The 19626-nt window shown below is 36.5% G+C and overlaps 1 protein-coding gene across 1 annotated transcript in view; it reads right to left on the bottom strand.

The window, feature by feature from the left end:
- Positions 1-19626, bottom strand: part of COL4A5 (collagen type IV alpha 5 chain) — a 337925-nt gene that overhangs the window by 60918 nt on the left and 257381 nt on the right. Inside the window, exons 31-36 of the mRNA XM_059680111.1 lie at positions 16780-16947; positions 15802-15891; positions 15192-15341; positions 13204-13302; positions 11786-11875; positions 11234-11373 (exon numbers count right to left, since the gene is read on the bottom strand). Of these exons, the coding sequence (XP_059536094.1) occupies positions 11234-11373; positions 11786-11875; positions 13204-13302; positions 15192-15341; positions 15802-15891; positions 16780-16947 (737 nt within the window). The remainder of the gene's footprint in view (positions 1-11233; positions 11374-11785; positions 11876-13203; positions 13303-15191; positions 15342-15801; positions 15892-16779; positions 16948-19626) is intronic.

Below are 19626 nucleotides of genomic sequence, written 5' to 3' on the forward strand. Positions count from 1 at the left end.
CGATGACGCACCATCACACACTTCAAAACCAGTTAAAGACACGTTAAAAGATCTTGCCTGGGAATTATTAACCCACCCACCATATTCACCAGACCTTGCTTCTTCAGATTACCACTTGTTTCGATCGATGGCACACACACTTTCTGAGCAGCACTTCAAAACATACAAAGAAGTGGAAAATTGGGTCTCTGAATGGTTTGCCTCAAAACAAGAAAAGTTCTATTGGGACGGCATCCACAAATTACCTGAAAGATGGGGGAATGTGTAGCTAGCGATGGACATTACTTTGAATAAAGCACTTTTGATGTTTCTCTTGAAATTATTGTGTTGTCTTTGATTACAAAATCTGCTATTATTAACCAGTACACTTGGTATACTGTTATTATCCCCATTTTATAGTGATTCAGCCAGTAAGTGGTGGAATTTGGATTTGGATCAAAAGAGTCTGATTTCAGAACTTGTGATAATCATCCCTAGTATGCTACAATAAAATTAATTGTTTAGAATAAGCATGTCAAACAAAGATACAGTAGATTCTACTGCAAAAGTTTAATTTCATTTTAACGTTCAGAGGTCTATCAATTCTTTAGTGGACATCTCAAATCCCATTTTCTCCATGAAACCTACCAAGACAAAGAGAGCTTACCCTAAGAATTTAGTTCAGGTTTTTATTTTGTCACACCTATAATGGTTTTTATATACATGTCTTCACTCTTCAATTACATTTAAAATGTCTTTGGGGTCAGAGACAATTTGTGTATAACCACTTTTGTTCAATGAACATTTGCATTAAGTTTTGTCTTAATGGAGCCTTAGAAAAATTCATACCCACTTTCACAAATTAAGATAAAATTTTCCAAATAACAATGAGAACATATTTCATAACTTTATATTTACAACTATCACAGTGTTCACTGCTCTGCTCATGAGGATTGTGACCTATCCAACAAAATGTTAGTGTGCAACATCACCTGCTGAATACTTCCTTATTAATTTAGCACTTATGCTTGTCTAGGCAAATAAGATCATTGATTTGTGACTCAATTGTTTTTGCCTTATAGTAAAAGCCTTTTCAACTAATGCCTTTTACAACCAATTTAAAAATAAATAAGAGTCTTGGGATATAAATATATATATGTTTGTATAAACCTTTATAAATCAAATGTCAGCACAGATTTACACACATAATAGGTATACAATTAAATTTTGTATTGGATTGGTTCCATCTTAGGTATTTACACACAGAAAAGCTTTGAATAAAATATCATTATTCTTGTTACTTATGAACCAATGACATTTATATGCCAAAATAAAACACAAGAAGAAAATTCATATATTCTGCTAATGGTAAACCTGAGAGGCAAAGTACTATATGGTAAAGTACTATATGTTAAGTTCTACAAATAACCTAATCTATAATTTCAACCAGCACATATTACCCAATACAGTTCTCATCACTACCCCATGGCCTTAATACTTCAAAACAAGTAAACTGTAAAAAAAGTAAATATTTAACCAGGGTTTCTGAAAAGTACTCAATTTGCTAGTTTAAATTTTATCTAACTTTTATTATTTATATATGCTTTCAGAGAAAACAATGAGCTTCAAAAAAGATAAGCAAGAAGAGATAAAACAGAGCACTCAGAGAATCAACAAACTGGCCAGGAATCGTGTAAATCACTCTGAAAAGGGGAAATTATGGTTTATTTACATTTCCAGCAAAGGCCAGACATTACTTGAATACACTTAAACCATAATTATGTACATTTGTTCTTCAGGCTTTTATAATAGACATATAACATTATATTAGTTCAGAAGTACAACATAATGATTAATTATTTGTATACATTTGAAAAATGATTACCATCTATCTAGTTAACATCTATCACCTTACATAGTTACAAATTTTTTTGTTCTTGTGATGAAAAGATTTAAGGTTAGCTCTATCAACTTTCAATATACAAAAGAGTATTATTAATTATGGTCACCAGGCTGTACATTACATCCCATGGTATTTATTTTAAAGCTACAAGTTTATAATTTTAAAATTTTATTTTTGCCCTAGCTGGTTTGGCTCAGTGGATTGAATGTTGGCCTGTGGACCTAAGGGTCCCAGGCTCCATTCTGGTCAAGGGCACATACCGCAGTTGCTGGCTCCTCCCTCTCCCGGGCCCTGGTCAGGGCGCATGCAGGAGGCAACCAATGGATGTGTTTCTCTCACATTGATATTTCTCTCTGTCTTTCCCTCTCTCGTCCATTCTCTCTAAAAATCAATGAAAAAGATCCTCAAATGAGGATTTAAAAAATGTATTCTTCAACTACAGTTTATTTTCAGTATCATTTTGTTTTAAGTTTTAGGTGTACAGCACAAAGGTTAGAGAAATGTGTATTTTACAAAGTGATTACCCTGATACTTCAAGTACCCACCAGGCACCATACATATTTATTACAATATTCTTGACTATATTTTTATGCTTTACTTTATATAATCATTTGTAACTACAAAATTTGTACTTTTGAGCCCCTTCCTCATTTTCACCCAGTCCCCTAAAGCCCCTCTCTTTTGAAAACCATCACTGTTCTCTGTATCTATGAGTCTACTTTTACTTTTTAATCCCCTTCACCCATTTTGCCCATCCCATAAACTTGAGTATATAAATATTTCTTGAATAGGACACAAAAGCACTAAACTTGAAAGAAGATTGATAGATAAATTGGACTTTTGGCAATTACTAATCTTTTGGTATATACATCAGCTGATTTATTCTTGTTGTTTTCCTTTTATTTATTTATACTTTTAGATTCAATGTATAAGTGAGATCATATGGTATTTGTCTTTCTCTGTCTGACTTATTTAACCTAGAAAATGCCTTCAATGTCCATCTATATTTTCTCAAATGGCAAGATTTCTCTCTTTTTTATGGCTCAATAATGTGATATATAATTTATATATGTATATCATTTTCTTTATCCATTCATCCATCAATAGACATTTAGTTTGCTTTCATAACTTGACTATTGTAAATAATGCTGCATTGAACATCGGAGTGCATTTATCTTTTCAAGTTAGCTTTTTTTTTTCTTATAAGTACTCAGAAATGATATTGCAGAATCATATGGTAGTTCTATTTTTAATTTTTTCAGGACTGTCCATACTCTTTTCCACAGGGTCAGTAGATATTTATATCTGTCCAAGACGTCCATGGAGTCCTTTCATGTATGAAAAAAAGTTCATGAAATTTGGTCCTCTCCAAACCATTCACACTTGGAAAACGTCCCTGGGTTCAAATAGCCCACATTACTTTCCACTTTGGGTTTACAGAATTAATACATAAAAATACTATAATGTTTAATTGGTCCAATAATTATGCTCTGGCTGTATTTCCAATTATAACCCTTTTTTCCTCAGTAGCCTAAGTGATAAAAAAAAACATGGGGTCAGGTAGATGGGTCTGGTTTCAAACATTACAGGAGACTGGGATTTATATTAACCATGGTACAAAGGTCTCCACAGATGTTTTTGAATAGGAAAAATATTCAGTGATAAATTTACTTTTCTTGCATAATTGTTCTGGCTAAGACTTCCAGTACTATCTACACTAATAAAAGACCAAGATGCTAATTGACCATACCTTCTCTAGGCCCACCAGCCAATCAGACGAGTATGCAAATTAACCCAACAAAGAAAGCAGTTAATTTGCATACACAGGCGCCCAGGGAAGACTGAAGACAGTGTAGAAGGAAGCCAAGCACTGTAGAAGGGAGCCAAGCGGCAGAGAAGGGAACGGATCGCAGGTAGCAGAGATGGGAGCGGAGCTGAGGCAGGGGACATGGGAGGGAGCGAAGTGGCAGAGAAGGGAGGGAGCGAGGCGGCAGACACAGGAGGGAGGTGAAGCAGAGGACATGGGAGGGAGCCGAGGCGGCAGGGAAGGGAGGGAGCCGAGGTGGTGGAGACAGGAAGGAGCTGAGGTAGTGGACACAGGAGTAAGCAAGGCAGCGGAAAAGGAAGGGAGAAAGGCAGCGGAGAAGGAAGGGAGAGGCAACAGAAAAGGGAGAGAGCTGAGGCAGCAGAGAAGGGAGGGAGCTGAGGCAGTGGAGACAGGAGGGAGCCAAGGGTGAAGTGGCAAAGGGAGGGAGCGAGGCAGCGGAGAAGGGAGCGAAGCCTGCCTCGGTGGGCTTCGCTCCCTCCCTTCTCTGCTTCGCTCTGGTCTCAGGAAGCACTATTCTTGCAGGAATCTTCCTACAACGGGTCTCTAGTGTTTAATAGGAGTGATTAGAATGTGCACCTACCCTTGTTTTTGTTTTTGTTTCCCCCCCCCCCTGATCTTATAGTAAAAGCTTTAAGTCTTTTGCCATTGACTATGATATTAGCTGTGGGATTTTCATAGCTATGGCTTTAATTATGTTCAGGTAGTCTCCTACTGTTACTAGTTTGGTGAGTGTTTGTTTGATTTTTAATCCTCACCAGAGGAGATGGTTATTGATTTTAGGGAAAGGAAAGGAGAAAGAGAGAAACAAAAAGAGAGGGAGACATTGATGTGATACAGGAACATCAATTTGGTTGCTTCCCATCCTCCCCCTGACCAGGGATGGAACCTGAAACCTATGTATGTGCCCTGATGGGGAATCAAACCTTCAACCTTTTGGTGTATGGGACAATGCTCCAACTAACTGAGCCATACAGCCTGGGCTAGCCCTCTCATTTCACAGATAAATACTAAGTAATTGTGCTTTATAATTTTAAAAGTTTTTTTTAATCTAATTGAAGCCCCACAATAACTCTGTAAAAAAGGTAAAGTAATTATTCTATTTTCAAATAGATTTTACTGACAAAATAATGGAGATACAAAATAAGTAAGTGACTTACAAGGTTATATAAACAGACTCAAGACTCAAATTTCTGCATACTGATTTTTTATCAACTTTTTTTTTTTACTGTACTGCATTAATTATACCATTTGACTAATAGGAAAATACTCTCATAACTATGACATATTTAAAATAAAGTCCTCATCTGACCTTTTACCACTAACCTTATTTGTTTTTTATTTTATTTTTTCCATCACCATTTATCCCCTCTATGCCTTCTTATTTCTTAACAACTCAATAATTATAGTTTTTTTGTGTGCTTGCCATCTCCCAATCATACTATTATGTTTCCTGAAAATTTTATTCTACTCCTTCTTTATTATACACTAGTAGCCTGGTGCACGAAATTTGTGCACATTAAAAAGGAATTAATTGGCCTAACCTGTTTGGCTCAGTGAATAGAGCATTGGCCTGCAGACTCAAGGGTCCCGGGCTCGATTCCGGTCAAGGGCATGTACCTTGGTTGTGGGCACATCCCCAGTGGGGAGTGTGCAGGAGGCAGCTGATCAATGTTTCTCTCTCATCGATGTTTCTAACTCTCTATCCTTTTCCCTTCCTCTCTGTAAAAAATCAATAAAAAATATTTTTTTAAAAAGGGAATTAATTAGCAGAGATATTTTAATATTGCTATTTGCCCTTTCTCTATAATAGAAGTATGAGAGATGAAAGGAAATTAGTAAAATGGATATGAAAATAATATATAAATTTATTAATAAATAAACAGTAACAAAAGGATATAACAACTACAGAGGCATGATATAAAAACAACAAAAACATGATATGAAAACAACAAAAACATGATATGAAAACAACAAAAACATATGAAAACAACAGTGATGCAAACAATGACTGATAAAGTGATTAAACTTATTCTAATATCTCCCTGTACACCACATTAAGAGTGAAAACACTTTCAGAGTGCTTGACTAATTTCCCTTGTAATGAAGGACTTAGAACTTTAACTGTAACATCACATGCTCTTCAAACTCGAGAGAAAGCAACATATAACTGACCATGTGCAAAAACGGGTTCAAGTAGGAATATGCCTACTTTGTCTAGAGTTTGTCCTTGTGATTTATTAATAGTCATCACAAATGTTGGCATCACAGAAACCATTGTCAAATCAATTTAAATGGGAGGCCAGTGTCAGATGGGGACAAATTAATTCTTGGAATCAGAACAGCCTCTCCCTCTGCAGATCCTGTTAATACTTCAGCTTCAATAATGTTAGGTCGTAATCTTCTGATAATAAATCTGGTACCATTACAAAGACCCCATTTACTATTGAGATTTCTCAATAGCATGATGATTGCACCCACTTTCAATTTATTTTAATTTATGACACGGCATTCCTGAAGGAGTAATACTATTAAGAAATTCGATGGGAAAATTTTCCTTTTCAGCATCATCTGTGGAATCAATGGAATCATCACTCAAATATGTGTGAAAATCTCCATCGAGTATATGCAAATTTTCTTCATTTAATTTTTAAACATGCTCATTTTTTGGACAAAGACTTGCATGTTTAGATGTATTTTTAATATTATCTATAGCAGTGGTTCTCAACCTTGGCTGCACATTAGAATCACCTGGGAATATTTTTAAAATCCTGATTCCTGGGCCTCATCCTCCGGAAATTGTTTCTTTGTTATGGGGTGGGGCCACAACATCAGTAACGAAGAAACAGAATTAAAACTTTATTGTGGGGAGCCGCTACAGTGTTTTGGACAGGTTCAAGCCTTGGACTGATGAGAGGGCACAGTCCTCTCATTGCCACCTGCAAGTCCCAGCTTGGAGGGCAGGGCCCTCCCAGCACAATTATAGCCAACAGCTGTAGTTGTAAGCTTGAACCTATGGTCCGAACACGTGGCTCCACATGCCTAAGTGATGTAGGCTTGATAGAGTTCAGGTGCATGTAGTTGAGTAGGATTGAAATCCAGGAGAATGTTGTAAACATTTTGGTCACGCCCTTACTTTGCCTCGTAGCATCTGCTATAAACTAAAGGCATGGCTGTGGGCATGGTCGCTGTCTCTCAGAGAAGCAGTGTCCCACCGAGACCCGGCTTTCATTCTCTTGTTTGTCTTTTCTAAGCCTTTTAGTTGCCCCCACTCAGGCTCACCCCTGGCTGTGCTGGCACAGCACACTTTAGAAAGATATGCCTCCATGCTCCCAGGGTGGGTTCCTGCCTCAAACCCCACCCTTACAGGAAACAGCTGGGGGAAACAGCTTGGAGGAGAGCACAGCCGTTGCCAAGACAACCCCTGAAGGACTGACTTCCTTCCGCTTGGTCGCAGCGGTTGTGGTTGTGATGAACACCACCCATAGTTTTTATATAAGTAGATAATTTATCATATATCACTTCTTGTTTTGCACAAATAAGAAAATGCAAGTTGACAGCATATAAAAAGATATTAATAATCAGTGAGAAAATATGCTCGATCCACAACCTTTAAAGGGTTTCTGCAATACATTAAAATCCCTCTGGATTTCAGTTATAACTATATTGAAAAAAGTCATATGTTGTTGGTACGTTTGGCTTTTTTAACTTCTTTGGCTCCACATTTGGTCTTTCAAACGGTGGCAGTGTCAACATTCTTACTGTTGGCTATTTCATCTATAACTGCATTTACATTAGATTTAAAGTTCCCTTCCAATGTTATCACTTTTTGTTCTTTTGCTGCATTTTTATATTTATTGATCAGCTGCCCCTTTTATTATCCATTTTTGTTAAATTTCCTGTGTATTTAGAGACAAAGAGGCAACATGATTACATACTTTGCTGTTAGTGCATGAAGGGAGTAACAAAATTTTGTGACTATCACTGAAAGAATTTGGAAGAAGTGAAATGATTGTTCACTGATAATGATGCATAGCTGTTATTTACATAGTGACTTATGAATTGAAGAGCTAATATACCATGGTAACTAAAATTTGAATCATATTATTGTGGACTGATGTTATTTAACTGAAGTGTGGTAACAAATCTGTGCATATCAGAACGTGCAAAGCAAGGATTCCCTGTGCCTAGTGTAACTGAGATATGAAATGTTATATTTTCAATGTGTTACCATTCTAAGATAAAATACTACCATTTGAAAGAAACAATAGTCTACTTCAAATACATAATTTCCTTGTTTTATCAGCTTTTCAAATATTCAAAGTTAGTGTAGAATTTACTTATTAAGGTATACTTGCAGTATGCATAGAAAATCCAAAAGCTAGCATCTTATTTGAAGAGTTGAATATATTGAGGACATTTGCCAATTGAAGCATTTTCTGCTGCCATCCAGTATAATTTCAGAGGTGAGTTATTATGTGGGTTCCATTACATAAATTTTAAAATTCACCCAGTCAAGAAAAAATATGTATGAACAAATTTATAAATGTTTTAAGTGGCATTTCAAATCAATGAGTAAAGAATGAAATTTCACCTCACACAACATACATAAAATGTCAGATAGATTAAAGATGTCAATATAAAAAAATCAGGAAAGTACTGAAAAAATTATATAGGTCAATTTTATAATCTTATCATATAAAAGTCTTCATAACACCAGAAAATGATGCTCCTGATCTTCCCTACCAAGTCTGCTTATCTCAAAATCTTTTATATCTCACTATGTAGCAACTCTATTCTTTAAGTTGCTCAAGATAAAAATTTTAGATTCATCCATGATATCTCTCTTTTTCTCATATTCTATAAGCAAATAATGCTGGCTTGACCTAAAAAATATATTCAGATTCTGACCATTTCTTATTTCCACTACCACCACCCTGATCCAAGCCATCAACCTTTCTACTTTGTATATTTTTAAATAGTGCCATAACTGGTCTCACTGTTTTCATCCATATTCCTCTATGATCTATTTCCTTAACAGGAGCTATGATTTTTTTAAAATTAAATTATAGTTATGTTACTACTTCCACTCTCTTCCCATTTCACTCAGCAGTCAAAGCCCTTGCTATAATCTACAAGAACCTAGATAATCTACCTCCTCGTTCCCAACCTGATCTCCCACTCTCACTTACTCTTCTTAATCCACACTAGCCTCACTTATGTTCTTCAAACATGTCAGCTGTATTCCTGACTCAGCGTATTTGAATGATTCCTTCACTGCATGAGGTCACTTGATTAACTGTTATTAAAGAAGCTTTCCCTTGCCCTGACCGGTTTGGCTCAGTGGATAGAGCGTCGGCCTGCGGACTCAAGGGTCCCTGGTTCAATTCCGGTCAGGGGCATGTACCTTGGTTGCGGGCACATCCCCAGTGGGGAGTGTGCAGGAGGCAGCTGATCGATGTTTCTCTCTCATCGATGTCTCTAACTCTCTATCCCTCTCCCTTCCTCTCTGTAAAAAATCAATAAAATATATTTTAAAAAAAAAGAAGCTTTCCCTTAAACCCAATTTCAAAATGTAACAATTCTCAGCAATTCTTATTCCCAAGCCTCACTTTACTTTTGCCATACCTTCTAACATACTATAAACTTACTTATTTTGTTTATTGACTAGATGTAAGTTCCACGCAGGCAGTGAGTTCATTTCATTCATGCTCTATCTCCAGCACCTAAAACAGCACCTAAAACCTGGCACATTGTACATACTCAATAAATATTGTTTCAATAATTAATGAGTATAAAATTTACCTATGTAAAAATTTAAACTTCTACATGATGAAATACATAGTAAACTATAATACAAAAACTTACTGAGAGAAACTATTTGGAACACATATAATAGATAATGGATGCATTTTTGCTATTTATAAAGTACTTCTACAAATCATTAGGAAATATATAACCAAATCCCTTCCTCAAAATGAGGCAGAGTATGAACAGACAATTTGCAGAGACGATATAAGCATAAGAAATCTCACTTGTAATGAGAAAAAGTCAAATTTAAACAATGATGCACTAGTTTTCACCCATTAGGTTGATAATATTAGAGACTGATAAAACTCAATATTTATAACATGAGGAGGAAATAGAAAATTTATTATATTGATCAAGCTATAAAGCTATATGACCGAAAAATTTGTCAGTAACTATCAATATTAAAAATGCATTTAAATGCTAGGTTCCAGCAATCCTACTCAGAATTTATTCTGTGACAATATTTACCAAACAACACTATGATATGTATGTAAGATATGGATAAGAATCATATCACATGCAACATATGTTTATAATCATGAAAGTGTGGGAACAATTTCAGTACTTATAATATTAAATTATGTATGGTTGACTCACACAAAATACTATATAATAGTGAAAGACAATGTGGAATATATTTATGGCTAATAAGGAAAGTTAGGTAAGATTTACTTAGTTATGATAGCTAAATCCAGAGTTCATATCTGTAAATAAAAGATACATACATTTGGAAGATGCAACATCATTTTATGTATCGATAACATTATAAAAATGCTTCTAATTATAGAGGTGCTTTCCATTGTAAGATACTCCTCAATATCAGAGATTTTTAAATGTAAAATTGAGTCTGAAAAATGATAAGCTATCTATAACACACACACACATATATATTGTAAATTATAGTCTTTGTATACTATTAAAAAAGAAATTATTTTTAAAGTATCATTCAATAAATTCTTATCTCAGTGGGAATTTTCACTAATTCTGGGAAAGTTGAGTGACACAATTTATCTTCAAAAACTCTCTAGCTTTGTGGTCTGACTGAATGATTAAACAATATTATAAGACAACTGACTGGGAGCAAATATTTGCAATATATATTATAGAAATTGGATGCAACTTTGCTAGGCATAAGGTACTCCTATAAATTAGTAAGGGTTATTATCTTTTTACATAGAATTAAGCAGTTATTAAATATTTGTTGAGTCCATGATTCTAAAACAAGTTCTAAATCTGATTACTTCTGAAACATCACCACATTTTCTCATGGACTAGGGGAATAGAGGGATATGGCAGACTGCTTTTGAAGGAGTACCTCAGATATGCAGTTAAGAATACTACTGCACTTTTATTAATTGCCTAAGTTACAAAAAAGCAGAAGTTACTTTGTTTTTAAGTCTCATCACATTGTTAATAATAATAATTGGACAAAGACCAATAACCATATCACTAAAAAAGGTAAATAAAAACAAGCAGGCAGAAAAATGCCTTAGGATTACTGAAACATGCAAAGAAATTAAGATTAATCAGAAGTGTTCTCCCTTTTTTGGACTGGCTAAAAAGCCTAAAACATATCTCCTTATAAAATAAGAAAAAAGAGAAGGAATGAATTCTTGCCTATGCCAGTCTAAAGTTTATTTAATGAAGAATTAGGAATGAGCACAGTACTATAGAAAAATCACATCTGCTCAGGCATATGTCTAGAGTAGGATTACCTTTGTGCCAGGAAGACCTGGAATACCAATGCCTGAAACACCAGGATCACCTTTTTCTCCTTTCTGCCCAGGTAATCCTGGGGAGCCAGGTTGTCCAGGAACTCCAGGAATACCAGGGGACCCTTTTATACCCTGAGGGCCTGTTGAAAACATGCAATAATTTACAAAATACCTTTTATTTGTGGCATATCTGTCATGCATATAACCAAACAAAAGATTTTTTAAAAGAACTCTGCAAATTCTGCTATAGAACAATGAGTTTTACAATCAGGATTATATAAAAGTCTATTCTATAGGAAGTTTAAGTGAAAGGGGTACAGCTGAAAGAAAAAAAAAACGTGCAAGTTTGGAAAATTTTACTTTTAAAGTTTCTAAAGCTCTGTCCCTTAATTCCTAGTTCAAATATTTGTATAATGAGACAGGTTTTTCCACTAATTAACTTAGGTATTGTCTCAGTCTGATTCTATACACACCAATCTCTTTTCTGATAACAAAGATAGTGAGCTGTCTTCCATTAGTGGATCTAAATACTTGGGAGATTTCATTACTCACCTGGAAATCCCATATCACCTATGGTTCCTTTAAGTCCAGGTGGTCCCGTAAGTCCTGGCTCCCCAGGGAGACCAGGGTTACCCTTGGGACCTAGAAATGTCAAATTGGTAAAATTAAGAAAAGTCATCAATATTGAGGCTTCCTGGTTTCCTGGAATGGGTCATAATTAAAATTCAAGTATGGAATTGGATGGATCGAATCTTAATTCATGATCAAGTTTCAAAGACTTAACTCAGCATAAAACAGGCAAGAAATCTCCTTCAGATCATACTATAATATAATCTCAGTAATAGAGGTCTCCTAATACAAATTTATTTTAAAAATGCAAAACTTTTATCAGGATACCTTGTTTCTTGCCAAAAACGATTACAAAACCCTAAAGTCCTATTTGTTGTATGTGTATAACTACCCTTTACTGTATTTATTTATCACAGATGAATATAGCATAATGAGTCTGTTTTTAAAATATTCAGAAGTAGCTTTCCCATGTAGATTCTGATTATGTGAGAGCAAAAAGAGGAAATTGGTAATCTGTCATGATATAACCACAGTACATTAGGCCAAGGATAGATAAGTGTTGATGGAGAGGTTCTGAACTGTCAACTCCAACAGTCATGGCTGCTCTGCTTACACATTCTTCCTAGAGCTTAGGTGCTTGAGCTCCAATGTTGCCTTGATCAATTTTTCATTGATTTTTATTCTTTCACAATTGCTTCCAGCTTGGGGATGAGAATGCAGAAGAAGTGAAGGATATAAAGGAAATAATTTCCTTTTCCAACTATATCAAGGCAATGTCATGCAGAGTCTAAAGCAGAATAATGAACCTCAAGGGTTCTTACGAAGACGGGACCAGATCCTCTTTATTCATTAGGGGACCAAGTAAAAGAAAATGGCTTAAAAAGCAGCAAGAAAGAATTTTATTAGAGACAAGAAAAAATCTATGTTGACTGTAAGAGGGTGATTAATACTGTAACAGACTACCAAGGTAGGTTGTAAAATTTTCATCCCTTGAAACTTAAAAAAAAATATCAGCATCTATTTTTTGAAATTGTGTGTTTAACATGGCGTAATTATTGACCCTGTCTGAAGGCTCCTACTAGATCATTGTTTTATTTACTTACGCTGCAATTTATGTAAATAAAACCCAGCACCTTACTTTGATATACTTCTGATTCTGTGTAACTCTACTACTACCACAAAAAGAAATACCAAAGCAAAACATCCTACAAAGTCCTGACTGTTGATACTTGGGCCAAATGGCAACATTATTGCTAAAGGAGAACACCATGTCTCAGTAGCTATTAAAGGATATTGCCATAACCATATCCAAAATATCATCACACATAACAAATACATAATTAATGTTTCAGGGTTCAGGATCAGCTATCCAATTTCTAAAGGTGGTCTATTATTCCTACCTGGTGATCCTGGTAATCCAGGTTTTCCAGTCAGTCCAGGTTGCCCTGGGTCTCCAGGCAAACCCTGGTAACCTTTTGGCCCTGAAACTCCAGGAATACCTTCCAAAGACGAGAATAAGAGAGACAAGTTAGGCTGATATCATTAATTCATTAAATTAATTTGGCAAAGCAAGCTACTCAGATTCTGAACTGTGAGAAATACAGGAACTAGTGATAATCAAATAGTATGAACCAACAGCACTGTACTCACACTAATAGCTTCTCCTTTTTACTTAGTTATCATTATGAATTCAAAGCATTCAATTAAGCTACTTTTCTCTTTGTGCTTAATTATTTTACATTGTAAGATGAAGGATTTGGGGCAGATTATCTCTAGGCTATTCCTTATATTCTCCAACTATCTTTAATAACCTTATATTAGAGGCAAGTATAGAGTCTTTACTAACTCTATTTTACAGAAAGCATAAAATGAAAGAGAAGCATTGTAAGGAATAATTCAAGATATTCTGTAAAATAGTAAAGACTCTATACTTGCCTCTAATATAAGGTTATTAAAGATAGTTGGAGAATATAAGGAATAGCCTAGAAATAATCTGCCCCAAATCCTTCATCTTACAATGTAAAATAATATATATATATATATATATATATATATATATATATATATATATATGCCTAAGTGACCATTAGACTGTTCAACTGTTTGACCAGTAGCCATGTCACACACTGACAACCAGGGGGCAGACACTCAATGCACAGGCAAAGAAACATGGAACAGACTGATGAATCTCAGAGGGAAGGGGGGAGGGAGGGAAGAGATTAACCAAAGATCTTACATGCATACTAGAGGCCTGGTGCATGGATTCGTGCACTGGTAGGGTCCCTCAGCCTGGCCTGTGCCCTCTCGCAATCTGGGACCCCTTGGGGGATGTCAGACTGCCAGTTTCAGCCTGATTTCCACAAGCCAGGCCAAGGGACTCCACTGCTGCATCAGGCCTATAGTTTTAGAAATAAAAAAAAAAATTAGGTGGTCCTGCATCTTCTGTGACTATACACAGAATTACAGTAATGCCTTAAATACATTTTTGAGGGAAAAACCCCCACCAAGTCTTTCTCATAAGGAATTTATAACATCTGTATACACATATACCCATACACACCCTCACATGCACACCTGGACTGACAATATTAATGGTTACAACATTAAAAGAACCACAGACTTTACTACAAGCTGCAAATAAACCAGGCCTGTTTTAAAGTTACATGTTGTTTGAAAGGCTATTCTATATAGATTGGATTGTAAGCATTTTATTAATTTGTGTGTATCCATATTTTCTGACACATTGCTATGAATGTTATACTTTTATAAAAAGAATTTTTATTTAAAAATAAATGTTATAGTACTTTATACTTTAATTAGTTCTAATAAAATGACGATATAAACACAGTTGTTCTCTAGATCTACATTCAGTGACAGCCCCCTCCCCGCCCAGCCAGAGTTTGACTGTTCATAGTTCAGTACTTGTTAATTCTGCCAAGATAAAGTAACAATGAACTGTATTTAAAAACAAAGTATGATATGGATATCAAAATACTGCAGGACAACAATGTACCACTCTTCCTCATCTGGTTTCAGGGGGGAAAAATTAAAGGACCAGGAAATTTCTTAAACACTGCAATCTGTTTTCCAAATGATTCTCACTATCTTTTTCTCTCAACTACACCCTGCAATATGTTCTGGAAGACCTGAAGGTGACTGCCCAAGTTTATTTTAAAACCTTCCTGTTTGTGACAGATAAACTGAAAATAAAATACTCAAACAAAAGTAGATCAATGAAATAGTAAAAATGAAGTGAAAATTAATTTTCATTACAAAATTGATGCACCTTTTGTTGGTGAATCCAGGACTACAAGTCACTTTTTATGATATCAAAAATTGAACTTCAGGTATACCTGAAAATGTGTTAATGAATAATACATGCATTTACCTGGTAGACCAGGCTCCCCCTTCTCGCCTTTTGAGCCCAGAAGATCTGGATCCATTGGCCCAGGAGGACCAGGAAGGCCAGGCTCTCCTTTACCACCCTTTTCTCCTATAGGACCAGGAAGCCCTGGCTGACCTTGCAAACCATCATCACCTAAAATCAACATGTATGGGGAAGATACAACAAATCAGATTTATACATCCAGGATTAATGTGCACAAATATTCTTCATACGTTTCATAGTTGGGTAGGCCACCAGCCACCCAAACAATTAAGCACTTTATTTATTGTCTTTGAATAACTTGAGCTCACACACATTTTTACACTCAAATGACAATCCCTCTTTCTTCTGATATTCTCTAATAACTATAGAGACAGTAAATAAAATGAAAATTTAATTCTTGTATGTCATTATTTACCATGATTCATGATATCCAAACTAAGTATTCCACCAAATTGAAAATAGGACCTATTTAAATGCCATATCACATAGAAACAAAATATAAGTAACTATAGCTCATTTTAAATAGTCAAATAAAAATATTCTGTAATGAAATAAAGCAATGTTTAATCTTCTCTCTTATATGCATATGCCAGAAAACTCTGAATATTACCTTTGAAACCAGGAACACCATTCCTGCCAGGAATTCCCAAAGGTCCTGGTGGGCCTGGAGGTCCCATGATACCCATTTCACCTTTGGTACCTTCGAAGAATATCAATAAGTAACTTTTACCTTTCCTTGATCTTAGAAAGATTAAAGATATGTTGTAAGATATTAACTGGAAAACTATTGAGATTTGGAGGGAAAGTACTAAGTTTTACCCCTTTTCAACTATTGTAACCTTAGTGACCACTATTGTTGAAAGCAATGAATAAAAAGACTCAATGTGGTAGCTAACCTCCAAAGATAAGCCACAAATAAAAAACATATCCCAGTATACACATCATTGTGTAGCCTTCTCTCCTTGAATTTTGGCTGACTCTGTGACGTGACCTTAATTAGGTGACATTGTATGACTCCCAAAGTGAGATCATAAGAAGTCTTGCAGCTTCCACCTGGGGCTCTTGAACACTCACTTTTGGTTTGAGGAATTCTCTTCTTTGAAAACCAGCAGCCCTGAAAAGAAGGTAACTACCTTGACATTACCATAATGTGAGGAGCCCAGGCCATGTGAGGAGACACTATGGATAATGAGATACCATGTAATGAGGCTAAGGAATACTCAGATACCAAAGAATTGCCATCTTGGAAGTAAATCCTTCACCCTCAACTACTCCAGCTGGTGCCATGTGGGGCAGAGGTAAATGACTTCATTAAGGCATCCCATAATTCCTAATCTACAAAATCTTGAGCAAAATAAAGTGGTTGATTTAAACCATTAAATTTTGGGTATCATTTGTTACATAGAAATATATACCTGGAATTCTCACAGAGAAAATATAATACAAATAGCGAAGTCAGTTTCCTGAAATCAAATACATTTTCCTTAAGGAGCAGTGTCAATCCAGAAAAGTATAAGAGAATAATATACTACAGTCATATCAGTTAATTGCTTGAATCCAAAACCAGAGAAAACTTTAAACAAATTACCTGGAAATCCAGGGGTGCCTGCTTTTCCTGGAAGACCTGGTGATCCTGGGGGTCCCACAGGACCAGGTGGTCCAGGGATCCCTGGACTGCCTCTCTCACCAGGGGGTCCCGGAACATCAAACCCAGGAGGCCCTGGATCCCCCTTCTCTCCTGGTATTCCATGCAAGCCTAGTTAAGACAACACCAATGTTAACAAGTTATTAAAGCAATTTTAAGAGAGGTATCTAGTTATTTTTCTGGCAAACAAGTGATAGAATCTGATGTATAACAAACCTAGCAGTGAGTTAAAAAGATATTTTTGACATCATATATATAAAATGACCTAACAATTGAACTTTAGGACTTTCAAGTATATTTCTCTAAGAAGGTACTTCTCAAATTATTTATGGTGAAAGATCAGTCTTTTCTTAATTCTTAGTCCATCATGGACTAACATTTTTTATAAAATACAAAAAAATTGCTAAAAAATAAAATAAAAAGACAAAAAAATACAAGCTTAACTTTTGGTTATTATATTTAATAAAGAGAATTATACTGTCAAATTGCAATGTAAGTTTCTAAATGCTTACTTTTAATTTCTTCTAATACTAATTCCAATGTAGGCTGGTAACAAATACTTTGTGGTTCAACAGTGGCATTTGGATTTGCATTGCTCTAAGGCAGCGGTTCTCAACCTGTGGGTCGCAACCCCTTTGGGGGTCGGACGACCCTTTCACAGGGGTCGCCTAAGACCATTGGAAAACACTTATATAATTACATATTATTTTTGTGATTAATCACTATGCTTTAATTATGTTCAATTTGTAACAATAAAAATACATCCTGCATATCAGATATTTACATTACAATTCATAACGGTAGCAAAATTACAATTATGAAGTAGCAACAAAAATAATTTTATGGTTGGGGGTCACTGCAATATGAGGAACTGTATTAAAGGGTCACGGCATTAGGAAGGTTGAGAACCACTGCTCTAAGGTACTATAAATTATTGGGATATCCTATATAATAAAGATGAAATATGCAAATTGACAATCACTCTGCCACAAAGATGGCTGCACCCACAGTGGAGGCTGAGTTCCCGCAACGAGCCTTAAGAAGCAATCAGCAGGGACCTGAGGATGTGCCACCCCAAAACCCCCATAGGGCTTTACAGGGGATCTCAGACTACTCCCCCTGCCCTGGTGCCACGCTGGAGGACCTCAGGCTGTGCCCCCCACCCAGCAGGGCTTGATGGGGGACCTCAGGACACGCCCCCTGCCCCAGCACCGGGTCAGTGGACCTGAGGCTGCGCCATCAACCCAGCAGGGCTTGACAGGGGATCTCAAAGTGCACCGCCCGCCTGGTAGGGCTTGATGGGGGACCTCAGGCCATGCCCCCCACCATGACACCAGGCCAGGGGACCTGAGGCCAAATTCCCTGCCCTGGTGCCAGGCCGGGAGACCTGAGGCCGCACCCCTGCCTGGCAGGGCTTGACAGGGGACCTCAGACCATGCACCTTGCCCAGTGGGGCTCAACGGAGGACCTCAGGCTGCACCCCCTCCCCCAGAACCAGACCAGGGGACCTCAGGCCAAGCCCCTCACCCTGGTGCCGGGCCAGGGGACCTCAGGCCATGCCCCCTGTCTGGTGGGGCTTGATAGGGGACCTCAAGCTGCACCCCCCGCCAGGCGCCAGGCCTGGGGACCTGAGGCTGTGACCTCGCCTGGCAGGGCTTGACAGGGGTGGGACCGACCAGGTCTGGATCTAGGCCAGTGGGGGTGGGGCCGGCTGGGTCTGGGTCTTGCGCGATTTTGAGGTGCACGTGGGTGGGCAGGACTTGACTCTGGGTCCTGTGGTGCACTCCAGACTCTGACAGGAGGAAGATTTTCATATACATTTTACTAATTTTCTTTTATCTCTGACATTTCTATTATAGAGAAAGGGCAAATAGCAATATTAAAATATTTCCTCTAATCAATCCCCTTTCAATGTGCACAAGTTTCATGCACTGGGCCACTAGTATTTCTATAATCCATAAAAGTGATTACTGAGCAAGTCAGTTACACACACCCTTTGACTTTATTTTGGCTTTGTATATGCTGTTTTAATAATTATTTTTATATTTTGTTGTTGTTTTGTTTCTCAGTATTCCAGCCAGAATTTTCCAAAAAGTATATGACACTAAAAAATATATAGTCTTAGTAACTTTCTGGAAGATGGAGCTACAAACTCCCCCCCCCCCCAAAAAAAACACACCAAAAAACAACAACAACAAAGAAAAACACCAAGGTAGTTAAAAAGAATATGTTAAAGGAAAAATATTACACTACAAATATGGTGTGGGTTCCCACTCCAATACCTATCAGCTATGTGACTTAGTCATTTGACAATGTTGGTCCTTGTCTGTTAAATGGGGATATGCCATAACTGACTGGAAGCTAAGGGCTGAGCAGGTGACCATTCCAAGTGTCCCTTTAACAGTAAGATATAATTTTATTGTTGGAGATTCATATATAATTATTTTTACAAGAGATCAAGATGCTGAAATTTTAAGATCTGTTTAATGTCATATACCAGTATGTTCTTAAACTAATAAAATTCAATTTGAAGATCAGAGAATTCCTTTTAATTTGCACATTGGTGATGGTTCTAATGCTGCCATTTTATAGTATAATACTATAACAGGGAGAGATATTTTATATTATTATATTTGTGAAGTATGATGAGATACCTAATAATAAGCACTATTATAGCACTATATGGATCATTGTTTGTTGTTATATGATAACCCCCCAAAATTTGAATAGCTGAGTTTTCAAGATATCTATTTGCCCTTTGAAATATGTTCCAAGAGAACATTTCTACAA

The sequence above is a fragment of the Myotis daubentonii genome, chromosome X (genome assembly GCF_963259705.1).
Source record: "Myotis daubentonii chromosome X, mMyoDau2.1, whole genome shotgun sequence".
In the NCBI taxonomy this organism is placed as follows: domain Eukaryota; kingdom Metazoa; phylum Chordata; class Mammalia; order Chiroptera; family Vespertilionidae; genus Myotis; species Myotis daubentonii.